Source organism: Erigeron canadensis, chromosome 3 (genome assembly GCF_010389155.1).
Source record: "Erigeron canadensis isolate Cc75 chromosome 3, C_canadensis_v1, whole genome shotgun sequence".
In the NCBI taxonomy this organism is placed as follows: Eukaryota; Viridiplantae; Streptophyta; class Magnoliopsida; order Asterales; family Asteraceae; genus Erigeron; species Erigeron canadensis.
Genome location: NC_057763.1, coordinates 34,114,016 through 34,131,724, shown reverse-complemented (window position 1 = coordinate 34,131,724; position 17,709 = coordinate 34,114,016). Strand labels below are relative to the sequence as shown.

Genomic DNA, 17,709 nt, shown 5'->3' with positions numbered 1-17,709 from the left:
CAAATTAGGCTTAGTGAAGTGATTTCCCCACGAAAATTTCACATCAAAGGTTTATAGCAGATGGATATGAGGATGATTTTATAAAAAAAATTATCGCCTACCCTGCCAAGCAGCAGATCTGAGTTGCAAAGTTGAAATTGCCCTACTATTTTATGTGTTTTATAAGACATTAATATCCTAAAAAATGCTCAAAACTGCACCGAAACCCCTTAAATTCACATATTCACAATTTCTGCCCAAAACTGAGCTGAACTGTTTTACAAAATTTCCAACCAGCTAACTTTCGCACATATGCTGGTGTCTTTAACTCTATATGTAACTATATACATTAAAGAATGCATAACTATGTAAGTAGACACTATATAATAATAATTGAATTGCATACATATGATGTAGAAAGCAAAAAACTATACCCGAGACTGCAGCTTCAGTAACAATTGTTGCATATTCTCTAGTTTCTGGGCGAGTTGTTCCACACTACGAAGGTGTGGTTCAGACATGCTTAACTCAGAAGCAAGGGATGCACAATTTGTTTGTGATTCTAATAATGCAGCCTTGAGAGAGGATAATGTTGTATTAAAGGATGAGGAGAGTTGGTTTTCAGAAGCCCCTAGGGAAAAAGGGCTCATTCCACCAGAAGCATTACTATCTCTGCGATGGTTAACTGGTGAGAAGATCTTTTCAAACCCTTCACTTCCTGCGAATATCAAATTTTGAGTTGCATGTTCCACAGTCTAGGTTAAAATTGCCAAACTCTACTACACACTCATCATTGCAGGGACACTTGGCGAATTAACATCATAGCTGGTCTATTACTTATGTGGAAAAGAAAGAAATACTTACCAAGACTGCTCAGCTGATCCATCGTTGTCTGACCAACTGATCCTTCTAACTTTAACACACGCAAAGCCCCAGCAGTTATTCTCCCCATGGAATCAACTTCTGACTTGCATAATTGAGCAACATGTTGCAGCTCATCCTTGGTTACAATTGCCTCAACCTACAGGGCACCGATCAGTATACACACCATAAAACTGAATGGCAATGAAGTATTAACACTAGATAGAAAAATGAATGGATCAAGAGATTGCATGCCCCTTTTAGCTAAAATGATTATATGGCATGTATGAGATAAAAATCAACCAAAATTTACTGGTTCATTATCAAAAAAAAGGTTGAAACTGCCACCTCTAATAAAGCCACAAACACAAGTAAGATGTAATACCGGATGTTTCACAGAAAACTTTAAGCTTTCCACCACCCAACTGATCATCCCATTGACACCATCATCTTCGTTTAAAACTATGTCAGCTTCAAGATCTACCCCACCATGTGACTCGACAGTTTGTTTGTGCCCATTTTGTTGTGCTACTTTCTGCTGCTGGGGTTTCAACGTCTTTAATCCTTCAACACCGACCTACAAGGACATAAAAGTATATTGAGTTTTTCACCAACCATAAAATATAGAGCAGTTCAGTATCTACCAGAGTTGTCTCAATATTTTATATCTGTTTTTTACATTCATTAGAGGGGGGAACTTCAATGCATTTACTTATAAATGGGTCGACTCAAGTCATCTATTAACTCTGACAAAAATAGCTTAAGTCGGAGCCGTATCAAAAGTACCAATTTTGACCAATAACCTACCAGCCCATTTTGCCACATCTACATCTGATCAGTACGGTAAGCACACGAACCATATTACATACTAGCAATGGAATGATGAATAACAGTATTGGGTACAAGTAGAAAGAAATTTGGACATTTAGATAGTAATTCACAAGACCAATGTGAATATTCATATGTGTAGACGTGTAGTTTAACGACTTTAAGCATGCATAAAATCTTTCACGATATAATATGATAAAATCGATGAGTAAACCAAACTATATTATAATAATGAAGCAATGCCCACCGTCACTGATTCTATAGGATACTTGAGTGCACCAGATAAACTCTTTTTGCCATTAACCAAGTGTCTTTTGCTGCTGTTTGCCTTCACTTTAAAACTGTCAAAAGTTGTGTGCCAGCACCTCTCTTCTCTGTAAAAATCCTCAGGACTGTAGAGCCATGCCCTTTCTGCCATCTCTGCACCCTCCAATGCAAATAACCAGTCCTTCAATTCTAGAGATATCTCCACATCATCAGGTGCACCCAAGAGCAAATGTCCACTATGATTCTCCTCTATGCTTTCACCTGAAGTAAAAAAAGGGGCATATAGTGTCAATAAGAGTGAATAGCTTCACTCACAGCTAAAATAGATGGAGCTGGCTAAAGTATCAACAGGTCAAAAAAGGTTGCTTTTAGTGATATAGTTAGGCTGACCCACATTCTTTTTTTGTTTGTTACTTCTAAAAAAAGAGGATGTGTTAAATGTGATAACAATACTCTTTTTTTTGGGGGGTAAAAAAAAAAAGTTTCAGTATATATGTAACCAAGCTAACAATACTCTGTTATTACATAGCTAATATAAACTTCTAAAATACTACAAGTGCCACACTTTAGACGACTTTCAACCCATTTGGCTGTTAGCAAAAAAACTACTTGGCCCTTTAGAGATAAACTAAAATCCAAATCGATCCTTTCATAAGTGATGCTATGGAATAAGTAAACCATCACAGAGTAGATAGCTTACTTTTACTCTCCCTGGCCTCAACAAGCAAAGGTGATGCTTTGAAAAGTTTCGACAATGGGCCCACAGATAGATGTTCCAAACCCTTGGAGAGCCCATCCCCTGGCCCACCATCTTGTCCTAAAATTCCAAAGCGATGTAGGAGAGCTTCGGCATAATTCATGCCTCCTGCAAGACGTACGCCGGCGATACAAGCCGACACACTTAACGTATGACACTCGGTATCTCGTGCATTATAAGGAATAACATGCACCATGCTTAAATTCAAAAACGGAAAATTTGTTTCATTTTGCACCCAAAAGACAGCTCTCAGTTTAGGACAGCCATTTAGAGCAGGAAGAAAATCTTCTGTAGCATTTGACACCAAACTGTTCGAATGTACTGGGGCTGTCTCAGTTTCGGCACAGTCAACCTGAACACTGTCCCACCTTACAGTTGATGAAATGGCCATGGCACCACCCAAGGTTCTATGAGTAACTTCCACCAATAGATCATCTCCGCCAAACTGAACTAGAGGCATTTCCTGAAAATCCACCAAGGAAGATTCTAAAAATGTAAGTTTAAGGTCCTTAACTGCTAAACTAACTGCAGTATCACCAGGAGCCTTTTCGATCAAGCTTCCATTAGAAAGTTCATGCTTCACCGCCTTCTTCTGTTTACTTCTTCCAACCACGGCCAATTTCTCGCTGACTGTATCAAAATACGTATATAAATCCAATACAAAAAAAAGTTGCTCAACAGAAGTGTTGGAGAGATATTGTTCACAAGCAACTCCAACTCTAACAACTCCTCCTGGAGGAGGGACGTCTATCAATGGGCTTCCATCTGCTGTTACCATTGCAACCTGAATACAAACACCTTTTACCTCGACACATTTCCACAACTTTGAAGATTGTGAACGGGACCCATTTACTCCTTTTAAGCTATCACAAGTTTCTAGAGACATATCGAATAAAGAAGCTCCACTTGTCCATTTTTTTTGGCTGGCATCAATTGGTTGACCCTTCCAGAGGCAGAAGCATGCAGGATCCTTGTCAAGATTGAGCAGTCTAAGCCTCAGGAAAGGTGAATCATGAAAGAATAGGTTCTCAATATGAAGTCTTGCTCCACTAAAGGAGCTGTCATTTTGATTTTCTAATGGAACAGTAATATCTAATCCTTTGACTTTGACTTCAAGGGAGTTGACTGAAATATCTGGTAAAATACCACCAGAATTTACCACGATTCCATCAGCTAGTAAGGATAAAATTCTTAGACACGACTCTTCTTGAAGATGTATCTGAAAATGAGCAATGATACTCCAGCATGAGATGGTAAAGTCAAAGCTAATGTTTAAATTTTTGTCAGAACTCAGAAATGGCAAGATGGGAGGGTCAGCAGATTGTGTAAAGATATAAAGTGGGTTCGGGTTGAAACAGGTTTCTATTAGACAGGTCCAAAGAAAACTAGGTTGACCCATAAACACTCTTTTGACCAATTTTCAAAGTTTCTTTAATTGACTATTGATTTAAATATGACCAAAAACTATATAATTGCGATAATAGTCGAAATCTTAAATGAAGAGATTTAGGAGGTTGTAGCAAAAAAGTAATCACTTTGGGTGACTTCAGTCCGTTCATTTTCTCTTCTGACCTGATTGAGATATACCTAATCCAAATTGACCCATTCACAAGTAGATAAGTTTAAAACTGCCACCTCTAGTTTTTATGTAACATAATAAAATGCACTACCATAAGAGGCTGGCAGTCAACGACAGTTTGTGAAGAGAAGGATGGTGGGCTAGGTGAAGGCATAAACTGAAGACAATGGAGGGACATAAGTGGAGCGCGTTCACTTAGTTTCCACTGCTGATCCCCTAACGGGTATATTGGAGGACAGAAGTTCTTTCCTGGTCAAATAACAAATAAAGAATTCAGTCTACAACAAGCTATAAGCAATATGTAAATTAAACAGTCAACATATTTCACATCAGATAATACCAAAATCTGGAATTTGCAGTGGTTCATCTGCAGCATCCTGCATTGACGGTTGCACTAGAGCGCATGGTGGACGAGAGGAAGTATCCCTGAAATTTATCATGTAAAATTCCATTAAAAAGTAGTATTGCTAACGATAGGAAAACAAAAGTTAAAGAAAAAGTATATTACATACTTCCCACAACTTCCAGGTGTCAATACTCAATACAATCCTATATCTTGTTGCCCACTACTTTGGAATACAATATATAGAAGATCAATCTTAAATGTAAAGGTGACAAGTGACCACTAAACATAATAATAATTACAAGATTCAGGGCTCGCTTCGCTACGGTGACGCTGGCCGGCATTGTGGTTAGTGAGGTGCCATGAATCCGGTCGTGGGGGCCTACGATGTATTGTATAATTTGGTATGACGTACTCTATAAATAATAGTATGATTTTTTAATAATAAGAAAAGATATTTTTGATATAAACTTTTACATATATAATATAATATTCATTCATTCGAAAAAGATGATAATTATTTTTGGAACGGCATAAATAGTTACTAGAGTTAAAACATACAAAATCTAGAGATACAACCAATTACATAAAACTAGATTCAACCCATAACTTTAAATGCTAAGACTGCAAAAGACAACTTAAAAGACAACAAAAAGTCTAGCATTCCAACACAAAACTCAAAAGATAACAAAAGGTTATATCAAAACTTAATGACATTACTATCATAGAATCATGATTCGGATCCAATAGTCTGATGCAAATCTAAGAATGTAAGTTCTCCCATTGCTATCTTCCAATGATAATCTTATTAGGCTCTCTTTTATTAGTTCAAAAAGATTGAGTTTCTTTATATATTTAAATATTAGATTTATTTAACACAATTGCTCGTATAGGAAATAACTTGCTGAATCGCGGACTTTTTAACATTTGGAAACGTCATCTTTCGAAGTTGAATACACGAACCCACGATAACTCTGAACAGATAAGAAAAAGCTTGGGAATGTTACTTTAGAATTCGCGATCCGGCGATCCCAATTATTCCTGATTCGATTCTGAACCGTGAACAAAATGAGCAACTCTGGTAACTATGAACAATATAGTTTATTAATCAATGACAAGCTTGTGACACAACATTTTGATTCTAGAGTTTTCTTAAGAAAAACTGATTTGGATAAATCTATGGTTTTAAGTATTTATTAAAAGGGTGGTTGTAAGCATGGAATGCCATTTTTCTTCAACTTATGAAGTGATGCCAACATCATTCAATTCACTATCACTCATATTGCAACCAACGAATGTATTATTCCAATAGCCTAGTAATTGTTAATGCTTAAAAAATGTCTAAAAGTCCATGACAGAAAAATGTATTAGCTATACTTCTTAAATAGAGTGCTATTCCGCTAACATGCCCATATCACAAATTGAGTAATAGCTCAGACAAAAATTAATTTAAATTATCCTAATAATTTTCTCACTCAATTCTAGTTAGTCTGCAATTCAAACAGCTTCAGGGATATTAAAATAAAAATTCTAAGAAAAATACTGGACCAACAAGTGTGAGGTGCAAATCGGAGGGGGACAACTTCGACCAATTCACTTATAGATGGGTCAACTTCGGTTATGTTTTTATCGCGACCAGGTCAAAAAGGGTAAAGAAAAATATGACATAAATAAGAAAGTTGGAAACGGGTTAAAAATCTCCAGGAGTGTATTTTTAAATCATGTAACATCCTAATCACTTCATTCAAACTTTACAAACTACTTATACGAACTAGTAAGAATGAAAGTTACAAGTGTTTCAGGTCGACCCAAAGCATACCAAAAAACTACAAATGCCCGACTCACCCATTTTTGTCACCTTTAGTGCAATTATGCAAATGTTGCATTGCACATTTGCACAACATCTAAAAGAATCGTGAATGCTTCATGATACACGTATATAAAACAGTAAGAAAATGTAATTAAAAAATGTAAAGGACATAAGTGAATGCAGTATACCGCAGAAATAGTCCACCCATCATCACCCGAGTTAAGCATTTGGTTATCTCTCCATCAGAAATACTTGCCTGCAAGAGCAGATTCAATATGCAATGTGAATCAGGAAATAAATTTATCCCCACACCCCACTTATACAAGCCAACTATCTGGATTGCATAAAAGTTTGTGAAGGAGGCAATAAACACTATTTATTTCATATCAAAAGAAGTTACCCGGGAAAAGAGAAGCGACTGCACCAAAAGATCTAACTGGAAATCTGCAAGTAAATTAGAATCATTAGCAACTATTAATTAATAAGAACATCTTTTTTATTTGAACTGTAGGTACTATAGTATACATCTAGCGGATATCTGAAAACACCACCATTCCGATATAAATATATCAATAAAGAAGGGGCATTGAAACTATAAGTAACCAACCAGTATCCTTGATGCAAAAAAATATATGGTCCACCATAATAGAGACCAGTGTACGCCCTGCAGCTTCTGCTGATCGCTGCCGGATGAGGGATTCGTTAATGGCCTGGACAGGTAATAGTGCACGAAACAAATTTCACACAAAGTAACAACAACACAAAAGAAGCCGAACCTCTTGAGCATTTGGATTCAGATCTCCTCTATTTAGACAGACATACAATCCCGTAAAAAAACGAAGAAGAGCTCGCAGTCCTGCTCATGTTATATCATTGTAATGCAAGAAAGTTAAAGAAACATGGTAATGGATTAGCAACAAAGCATGGACACGAAAATGTCTACTCGCCTGGCTCACTCAAAGCTGGGCACACAGCTTCAGTAATATGTAGCTGGAGTTCCAACCCTAGTGGACTATTAAGCTCTGTCCTTTGTATCGTAATCTGTTATAGAAACAATAGGTAGTCACATGCAATTCAGATAATCATTCACAGTACAAGAACATCATTAGCTACACCAAAAGTTCACAGATTATCAATCAAGAGAATTAAGCATGTATTACATAAGCTTCTCCGGAAATTCCTTCTAGGAACCGCTCCCCGCCAAAGAATACTCGCTTTGCACCATCGTCATCCTTAAATGCACCTTCAGAAAACGCTGCAAACATATCAGGGTGAGGCAAGAGGTCGATGGATAGATGCTCCCATTCAAGTTTCTGGTGACCAAAAGAATAAGTATTATAAGTGAACATCAAGTGATCCGACCAGTAATGTACCAGATTAACACCCTCTTATGAAACAAGTGGAAAATTTTACATGACCTAAGATATCAACAACAAAAACAAGTTCCAAAGAGATTTAAAAAGTTACTTTAAAAACATAGATGAACTTCTTGTCATTTGAAAAATCCCTCGCTTCTTTAAGGTTTACCACCTGCTAAAAACTTTCAATTAGCAATCTGATGTAGCAATTAACCCAAGTATAAAGGAAAATATCACTAAACTGAGTGCAAACTTATAAGACAACCTGCCAGTTCTCATTTGTGGTATATAGCAAGAGGTTGCGTATGGTAATAGATGCCATTGGTGATGCCCTGGTTGGCAAAAAGAAAGCATGTGACAATGTTTGAGGCTTTGAGCAATAACAGCAAACATATTAAGAAAAGAGAGACTGTATGGTCAATGTGGACATAATTCTACATTGTACAATAGCATGATCTCAGAAACCAAATAGTAGCCAGCAAAATTTCACGTGGCTAATTAGTGAACACCAACAGATAATTAGTGAACTCCAACAGCAAATAAGTGAACACCAACAGCTAGTGTACACAAATGACATAATGACGTGTCCATAAAAAGGTCGTCAGGAAGAACTGAAGTCAGCCAAGATTGAATGAAGAAAGATGCCAACAAGTGGAATGTAGCAATAAATCAGTCCCATGTTAGGAATAAAAGGCTGCTACGCATGTCCTAAAGTTCTAGAGGTTAGGGAAGTCTGCTTATTAATAACTTCTATCGGATTCTGTTTTTAGCCTACCCTTACCAGTTAACGAAAAATCCACACAAACACTTCTTATTCTTGTTAGCACTGTAACTGGAAATGGTACAAACTAAGCTCTCCCGTTATCAAGAATTCTAAGAGCACCTCACAATCATTATTCGGGGGATGTTATAGAAGTGTAGTTACACCTAAAACCACGCTTAATCAATGAGCATCAACTGAACCTGCCCTCTCTTTTCCTTATCTGGCCATATTATAATGATGCAAGAGCCCATTAAAGATTATGCACAAGGTGTTATCATAGAGGCATATTAGGCAGAGTGAAGCTCGGATCAGATATGTACCAAGTTGCTCCTCCCCGATGTCGAGCACCCCCATGTGTCTCCAATAAAAGATTGACAGTCCGTACTTCCAGTGTCATCCCATCTGCAATCTGATGAAGTAATGTAATCAGCCCTGGAATCCTTAAAACTCTTGAATAAATTTTTAAACAAGAACAATAATCCCCAAACCCATGTTAACTGTTTAAAGAATACAATTAAAGCAATTTACTGTGAGAGCTCAGGACCTTGAAAGATAGTACCCACTTACCACAATCACCAAAAGTCCAATACTGATGAACCATGGCTGCTCAGTAAAAAGTTTTTGTGTGGATACAAAAGATAAAAGACTCCTAAAGCTCATAGACAATGATGCCCTTTAATATTGCATTAAGGAAGTACCTACAGTTCAATAACAGCCTAAAAATAGCTTCCTACCACTGCAAGAATGACCTTTCCAAACCAACCACCCACATATTTAAAAGTGAACCACTTTTAAGTTTGTAGGAAGTTAAACGAGTAAGCTTCATGAAAATTGTAGAGCAGGTTCATGTTTACTAGAAGATCATTGACATGGACTTAAGGTCACTTACTTCCTATATGCTATTCCTTCGATTGCTGCAATTAACAATCATAGACTTTCAAAACTAGGTCACAGTCTCACATGATATAATTGCTCCATTGATGCGACAAACTCTCCACTAAAGTTGGGTTGTTCATTTCAGGAACAGAAGGGATAATCTCTTCCACACAACTAAACACTGCTTTATATGTTTTCATATGTATATACAGCTACAACTTTACATTAAGAACAATCTAGAAACAAAAGAAATGACAAGAATCCGAAAATTACACCATTTGGAGAGACTAACCTTGTCCGCAAATCCATATCCACTGCCTTTTGAAGGACTGGATGGCGTTTGTGCACTTCAAGAATATACAGGAGAAAAATAATTAGGAACATGGAAGGGGTTCTTCAGATAATCTACTCATTACCAAGATCTAATCATAAGAAACTAACAGGTACCTGTCTGTACTCTTATATGCATCCAAATCATCATTTTCCTCCAAAACCAAATCAAGCTTATCAATTTGCACAACAATTGGCTCAACTTGTACATTGCTCAAATAAGGAAGCTTACGAACACAGACATTTCAAATCAGATTAGATACATGTATATATGTGTGTATGCATATGTATGTATAAATTTAATAGCATACAGTTATCTAAGATACCGATAGCAATATATGAGTTGAACAAGAAGCTACATACTATAATCTCTAATTTCCCGAGTTTTGCGGTTTTAACATTCAATGCTGGAGGCAATCCGAGACTCGCATGGAGAGCATCACCATTTATATCTATCAAAATCAAATCCGTCACTTAAGAAATACATAATTTTATGTCAAAGCATCAAAACTACAGATTCAATACCGCAATCTTCGATCGACATACCAAATCTACTGATACAACGCAGATTTCCATTAACGAAGCACCATACCTGCTAGGCTGCTATGGCAATACCAAATCATCGACAAAGTAGACAAAATACAAAACCTTCCAATCATATTACTAAGGTCTAAAACTACCAAGTGGATACAGAAGTGTCGGTTCTGCATTAAACACTATACGGGATTCTCGGATCCAAGTATCAAAATCAAAAATTAGTAAATATAATAAAAAATTCCATTATCAAAAAAATTTTAATCCTAAAGCATAAAAACTATTGATACATAGCCTAATTCCTGAACCGAAGCTACTCGATCGAAGTACATACACTATTAATGTGACGCTGAAATCATCAGCCGGTACACCAAAACTACTAACAAAATTACATAATTCACGTATCCTATCATAAAAAGCAGTTCAAAAATAAAAATTACATGAAATTCCACACAATTGCGTTGAAAACAAGTAAACTTATGACCCTAAAATGAAGAGCTACTCGATCGAAGTATATACACTACAAATGCGACACCGAAATCATCAACAGAAACACGAAAACTACTAACCGAATTACATAATTTACGGATCAAGCATAAAAAAGTAGTTAAAAAACGATAAATATATAGATAAAAATTATACAGAATTGCGTTGGAATAAAGCAAAGTTGTGAACCTAAATTGGAGAGCTGAACAGTGCGTCCTTGTAACTTGAACTGATCTCTAGTGAATGATTTAAGCCAGTACTTTAAAGTATACTCCAGCGCCCTTGCTATTATCGATTCCATTTTTGTAAACTTATAGATATAGAAATGTTATGTATAGATTGAAGTGAGGAATGGCGACGCCGTAAAAAGCGGGGCGTCACCGGAGATGTATATAGAGACAGAAAGAGTGAAATAGATATGGAGTGGATCAACGGTGGTGATGGAATATAGATTTGATTTGATTTGAAGTGGATTTTTGGAGGTGATGATGATATGAAAGGAGAATGATGTGTTTTGACTGTCAGGTAAAAAAAAAAAAAAGATATATCATCTGTCGGCGTCAATCTTTGTAAAGTAAAAGTTGCTTCTTTTTAAATGTATACTATGGTACATTACAACGCAAAATTTGCTTTCTTTCCGACGTACATTCTTTTCTTTTCTTTTTTATATTTTGTAAGTTGTGTCTCTTTCAATGTTATACAATCTACTTCTTTTGATATTTTATTTTTAATTAATGGGATTTGAATATATTGTTTCTTTATAATTGCTTTCTCCTTGACAAAACAAAAAATATCCACTTGTTAGTAGAAAAAAAAAATATTTTTATATTTATTGGATAAATAATCTTTTTTAATGTTTATTATTATTTATCTGTTTAACTAACACAATAATAAACATAAAGATAAAAATAAGCAATCCTAGTTACTAAACACTCTTTTATTATAACACTCTTATAACAACATTATATATCTTTCATATGGAAAATGACTACGGTGTTTATACAATGGATTAGGTTAAAGGATTTGGAAGTGTTTGATGGATTGGACGGCGATTTCCTGTTGGTAGGAGTCTTCCTCCCTTGTACGCCGGTTTAGTTATGTTTAGATCTCTTAGGGTTTTGCCCGTGGATCGTGTATGTGTTTTAGGGTTTTTCCCGTAGTAGGCATCATGATAATGATTAGGGTTTTCCGCCTTTTATAACTGCTTTTTCGTGGAGAATAAGTCTCTCACGCGTCTTTTATCTTTGGTAACGATCTCTTTTATTAACGAAGTGATATGATCGTATCTTTTCGTGTTTATCTTCTTTTCCCAGGCTATGTGATATCTTGGGTGACCTTTAAGCCTACCTAGGGTGAGGCTTTATTCTGGGTGACGGTGGGTACACCATCATATGGTGTTTTATTGTTTTAACTATTTTTATTTGTTTAGTTTCAACTAGCCATATTTTTCATATGAAAAATGACTATGGTATTTTATTGTTTTACCTATTTTTATTTGTTTAGCTTCAACTAGCTTTATCCCGCCCAATGTAGCGTTATAGTGGCGGCGGGAGATGGGTGGTAAAAATAGCAATGTGGTTATTAATGTAAAAAGAACTAATATAAAAGACAGTAGTGTAGTTGTTTAAAAGTTAAGAGTAAATGTTGTAATTTAAGTTCATTGAGAGATGTTACATGTATTTTAAGTGGATCTTACAGTTATTTCAAGTGAAAATCTATTAATAATTTTAAAAAAATAATATATTCTTCTAATAAATAGTCTAATATAATACTAGCTTGCTCTTCATGCTTTGAAATATGGATGTGTAAGTTTAAAAAATGTGTTTTGAAAAAACATGTCCCAACATGTTTGTCCAAAACTAAATTTTTTTTCTATGAAAACGCATATAATCAATTATTTTGTCAAACACTTTTTCATTATTTACGTTACGCAAACGAAATAATCAGAAAATCATCTCAAACGCAATATATATATATATAGGGGTGAGATAATTTGAGACCACCTCTTATTTTAGGACCAACTAGGACCATTGATTTTTGTACACCATCATGATCTACTACGATATACAAGACTTTTTTGTAAAAACACTAAGACTTTCCGGCGATGGATCCATAGAAAAATCATGTGTAAGTTACTTACACATGTGTAACTTACACATGTGTAAGTGTGTAAGTTAACTTACATATGATTTTTCTGTGGGCCCACCGCTCGAAAGTCTTAGTGTTTTTACAAAAAAGTCTTATATATCGTAGTAGATCATGATGGTGGTGTGTAACTTACGAAAATCAATGGTCCTTTTTTGGACTTTTTTTAGTTGGTCTCAAATTATCTTTCCCCTATATATATATATATATATATATATATCCAAAACTAATCACTTATAAGTATATTGATATTGGGTCGGGTCGGGTTAGACATGCCCAACTCCATGTCCCGAAAAGGTTCGAGTATCAGGTTGTCCCATCAGATCGGGTTTTCTTTTCCCATCCCTACCAACCCAAGATCAACTCTTGGTGTAGGCAAGTTAAGCTCTGAACTCAACCGGACGGAGTCTAGGCCACTTTCTTTAACGAATTCCATTATTTCTAACAACATTTAGTAACCAAACACATTTAAGTTTTTGTATAAAGGTAGTACCCGATTGGGATGCTCCGACAAGAACAAGGAACATTGTAAATTTGTAATAGTAGTAATATATATAGAACTTCAAAAGATCGACCAAGCATTGAAACATGAGTTAGAAACAAGTCTTAAAAAGGAAGAAAAAAAAATACAAACATTAGACGATAAATCATCAAATGAAGAAGAAATTAATTAACAATAATTTAATTAGTAGTCTACTTCAGGAACCAAAACACCATTCTTATCATAATGAAGAGAACCTGAAACATTTAATGGTCTACACTTGTTTCCCATCATTATCCTCTTTTTACAAAGTTCATCGCCTTCATCTTCTTTTCCTTCTTCTTCTTCGTGTTTACGCATGGAAACCGCTCTACCGACCTTTCGTAACCCATTTAGACCTCTACTTGGTACCCTTGCCAACATGCCCACTTTACAAGACACATTAGTAGTAGTATTAGTAGATTGTTTCTTATCATCATCCTTGATTTTTTTGCTACACTCATTATCCCCAAAATTGTTATGAACCTTGTGATCTTCTGTAGCAATGAACGCGTTGTTTCCAAGCGATCCGTGAATGATTGCTCGTAAAATTTTCACTTTTTTTCTCCATTTTTTGGTAATGTGGAACTTTGTCATCGTTGGTTTATTTTTCTTTTTTTTTTTTTAATTGAGTTGTTGTTTCATGGGATCGAATATATAGAAGCTATGAATGAATGAATGAATGAAGATAATGTGGAGGTAACACGGATGGAAAACGTGGGGGAGATGGAACGTGAAGAGGTTTTATAGGTAACTTACGAGAATATTGCATATAAGACTTATAATTTTTTTATTAAATATTTGAATAATATTGGATAAATGAAGTAGTTTTTTTTTTCAGGTTAATAACAGCCTAATCGAATTTTTTAACTACGATAAATTATAATGACAAGCCATGAAAGAAAATTTCAAGATAATTAATAATATTTAAGTACACTCTTAAAAGGATCTTCTCTATAATTTAGAACCTAAAATACTGTACATTAATTAAAGGTTGGAACTGAAATAAAAAAAGTGAGTGATTGGGTGCATGCTCAAAGACATTATGTATCATAAATCATCTTTGAACAACATCAAAATGACAGTCAATTCTTAGATCTGTAAAATTTAGAATTGTAGTACTAGTCTATAAATCACAATGATAACAATATGTTTGTTTTTTTTTAATTTTTGAACAACGAGTTAGTAGTTAGCATTTGAGACACCACATATATGTTTACTTGTACTTGTACATTGAAAAACGAAACACAAAAACAGTTATGGACTTATACTTATATGTTTGTCTAGGAAACGGCAACGGGAATTGAATATTAGTTAGGAACGAAAGGCTCGACGAGCCTTGCCCGGGTAGCTAGCTAAGAACACGGACCCCTCTCCATTTACCCGTTTTTTACTTGTATCTTCTTTTTCTTGAGTATGTATTTCTTGGGTATGCTTGAAAGTGTTGGCGAAAGATGTTCTTAACATCATCCTCCCATTCTAAATTATTCCACCATTCCCAATCACCTCTAATCTCTTTCAAGTTAGACAAATTAGAGATTTTAAGCGGAAGTTTCCTTAGCCCGGAACAGCCAGAAACTTGAACTCTCTGCAACATTGGGAAAACTGATTCGCCTTCACAAATTTTACGCAAATTGGCCATGTTGCTTATCTCTAAGACCCTCAAATTCGGAAGTGTTTCTCTATGCTCCCCAGACGCAATTATGCAAGACATATTTTCACAACCATTTACCTTGATTTCTTCAAGCTTTTGAACATGACGTAGCATTGCATAAGAAATGGCCTCTTTTAACATCGGACAATCTGAAATTTGAACCGTTTTCAGATTAGTAAGGCATCTGCCTCTGCGGAGTATCCCCTCAACAGTAGTCGCTAGATTTTTCAATTTATCGAGAATCAAGTGCTGAAGTTTTGGAAACATATTCTGGGAACTTCTTTCACTGCTTATGAGACATATCATAACATCACAATTCGATATAGTGAGTGATATCAATGATGATAGGCTAAGCCAATGTCTCTGGTTCATGCCTACACATGTTAACATGTCTAGAGAACTTGTGATGCGTAATAAATAACGAATGTTTTCTTGAGAGAAATCAACACCCCTAAGAACCAATTTTTTTTCATTTTGTTCAGCAACATGATCATTCAAGTTGCAGTTCCTAGGACTAATCTGGATGTCAAATCTTCTTAACTTCTTGAGCCAAGAAGAGGCAGATACAAGGCACTCCACAGAGTCCAGCCTTATCTGAAGGATTGAGAGGCGGTCCAATGATAATAACTCCTCAAATGTTGCTCTTTGATCTGAATTCATCTCTGGGTTCCAGTTATAAGCACTAAACGACATATCTAGAGTTTCTAGACCAACTAGCCCTGATATGCTTCCGGCGACAATTTTCTTTAAGAAGCGTGTACATGACAAGTTTAGTTCTCTCAAATTACTTAAACTTCTGAACCCTTCAGGAAGCTCCCTTATGCGGCTGTTTGAAAGATCAAGAACCAAGAGTTTTGACATATTTTCAAGAGAAGGTAGCTTCTGTAATAAACAGCCTCTCAGAAAGAGAGAACGCAATTCACCCAAGCAGATAAAAGATGAAGGCAAGACAGTAATTCGAGTTTCGCTTAAATTCAGTACCCTTAGTGACCTTATATTGTGAAAGAATTCATTTGGGATTTTCTTTATAGGATTACCTTGGAGAAAAAGGACTGTGACCTGTGAATTTATAGGAAACTCTTTCAGAATTTCCATCCTGCATCCCATGAAAGAAACACGTCTAGATGACTCATTTGGTGTTTGATAGAATGGAAGGCCAGATTGACAGTGAAAGCCATACATTTCTTGAGTCTGAGACAGAATTATGGCTAAGCGACGATAAATATCATGCATCTTCACAGTTCCTTTGGAATCTTGATCAAGCAAGCTCAAGTCCTTCAGGCGTTCTACCAAAGATTCCCCATCACTGAATATGTCATTTGTGCTTTGGTTCTCGTTGATCAACTCATCAGATACCCAACATTGAATTAGCTCACGAACATTAATTGAAAAGTTTCCGGGATACATTGAACAAGACAAAAAACATTGTTTCTGAATCTTGTTTGGTAAGAAATAATAACTCATTTTCAGAGGCCCAAACACCTCATTCTCAATGTTCTGGAACAAAGGTGATGAGCAACGCCACCTAGCATATGCGTTCTGCCACAATTCGATCTGTGGTCTGTCCCTCATTGACTTACCTAGACTCTTTATTACTAACGGAAGCCCATGGAAACCTGAAACAAATTTTCTTGCTGGAGCTTCAATCCCATCTAATTTAAGTACAGCTCCAGCACTTTGAACGAAAAGGTTCCAAGCATCTTCTTCACCCATAAGATCTAACTGGAAAGAAACATCAGTGGTCATTTGCCTGCACACATCACGAGACCGAGTGGTTATAAGGACTTTACAACAAGGATCACTTGAAGGAATACCAACAGCATCCAGGTCAATTTCTTTCCAAACATCGTCAAGAATCAGGAGGATCTTCCTCTTCAGCTCGAGTCTTCTAAGAATTTTGTTGGCTATGCGGTGGGGAGCGTCTCCCGGGTCCAGTTTTAAATGTATTCGCTTTGCAACCTGAGCCTGAATTGTGCTCAAATCTGTTGCCATGGATACTTGAACCCAGATGACAATCTCAAATGAACTTGGAGAGGAAAATTCCAGCTCATTGTTCAACTTCTTGACCAATGTTGTTTTTCCTATCCCACCCATCCCCAAGACCGCAATTCTTCTGACACCGTCCTCGTTCAAGATTTCCAAAAGCTTCTTTATATCTGATATTGCCTGCTGCCCGACAAGAGGTGGCACTTCCATTTTCTCCACCGCTTTAACTGGTGAGCATCTTTCAGGGGCAACAATATCAAAATGCGTAGAATTAAGCTCTTTCACCAGTTCTAGTTTCGCTGCCACTTTACAGCACTGTTGGTACTGGTGCAGCATACTGGAGCCCGTTCCATCAGCATATTCACAAGGCCTTTCTAACAGTGGCCTTACAGCATTTTCAACTTCAGAAACCTTCCTTAGCCATTTAATTACTTGCCGCCTTGGAGTTCTTTCCTCAACTCTGGCTATGTTGATCTGTTCTTCAATTTCCCTCTTCTCTTCAGCAAGACTTACCATTCCTTCCTCGAGTTCACGAACGTTTTTTTCATATTTAGAAAAGGTCTTAATTCTTGAACACGTGAACATGACAAAAGATTTGGCACCCTCAACGAAAACAGAATTAAGAGCTTCCAT

General features: G+C 36.2%; 3 protein-coding genes across 3 annotated transcripts; all 3 read right to left on the bottom strand.

The window, feature by feature from the left end:
• Window positions 1-185: 185 nt before the first annotated feature.
• LOC122592352 lies at window positions 186-11,232 on the bottom strand. The gene is made up of 20 exons (XM_043764555.1): window positions 10,961-11,232; window positions 10,115-10,203; window positions 9,869-9,978; window positions 9,714-9,768; window positions 8,866-8,954; window positions 8,048-8,114; window positions 7,892-7,954; window positions 7,585-7,737; window positions 7,372-7,465; window positions 7,201-7,280; window positions 7,032-7,107; window positions 6,825-6,868; window positions 6,613-6,680; window positions 4,612-4,697; window positions 4,363-4,520; window positions 2,636-3,911; window positions 1,916-2,196; window positions 1,226-1,417; window positions 844-1,000; window positions 186-697 (listed from the first exon to the last, which is right to left on the bottom strand). The coding sequence occupies exons 1-20, from the start codon at window positions 11,070-11,072 to the stop codon at window positions 408-410; spliced, it is 3,540 nt and encodes a 1,179-aa protein (XP_043620490.1). The 5' UTR covers window positions 11,073-11,232; the 3' UTR covers window positions 186-407.
• Window positions 11,233-13,563: 2,331 nt separating this feature from the next.
• On the bottom strand, window positions 13,564-14,036 carry LOC122590719. Its single transcript, XM_043762898.1, has one exon. It carries the CDS (start codon window positions 14,031-14,033, stop codon window positions 13,602-13,604), a length of 432 nt encoding a protein of 143 aa, XP_043618833.1. The 5' UTR covers window positions 14,034-14,036; the 3' UTR covers window positions 13,564-13,601.
• Window positions 14,037-14,826: 790 nt separating this feature from the next.
• On the bottom strand, window positions 14,827-17,709 carry LOC122591973 (disease resistance protein At4g27190). The gene has a single exon (XM_043764191.1). The coding sequence runs from the start codon at window positions 17,707-17,709 to the stop codon at window positions 14,827-14,829; it is 2,883 nt and encodes a 960-aa protein (XP_043620126.1).

What these genes read in the sequence shown, in the direction of transcription:
- LOC122590719 (XM_043762898.1), bottom strand. Translation starts at nt 14,033, where the DNA reads ATGACAAAGTTCCACATTACCAAAAAATGGAGAAAAAAAGTGAAAATT.
- LOC122592352 (XM_043764555.1), bottom strand. Translation starts at nt 11,072, where the DNA reads ATGGAATCGATAATAGCAAGGGCGCTGGAGTATACTTTAAAGTACTGG. An exon ending in AGTTCATCTATGTTTTTAAA is followed by an intron (nt 7,738 to 7,891) that starts GTAACTTTTTAA and finishes TTTGGTCACCAG; the next exon opens with AAACTTGAATGGGAGCATCT. An exon ending in TTGACTGCCAGCCTCTTATG is followed by an intron (nt 3,912 to 4,362) that starts GTAGTGCATTTT and finishes GCTCATTTTCAG; the next exon opens with ATACATCTTCAAGAAGAGTC.
- LOC122591973 (XM_043764191.1), bottom strand. Translation starts at nt 17,709, where the DNA reads ATGGAAGCTCTTAATTCTGTTTTCGTTGAGGGTGCCAAATCTTTTGTC.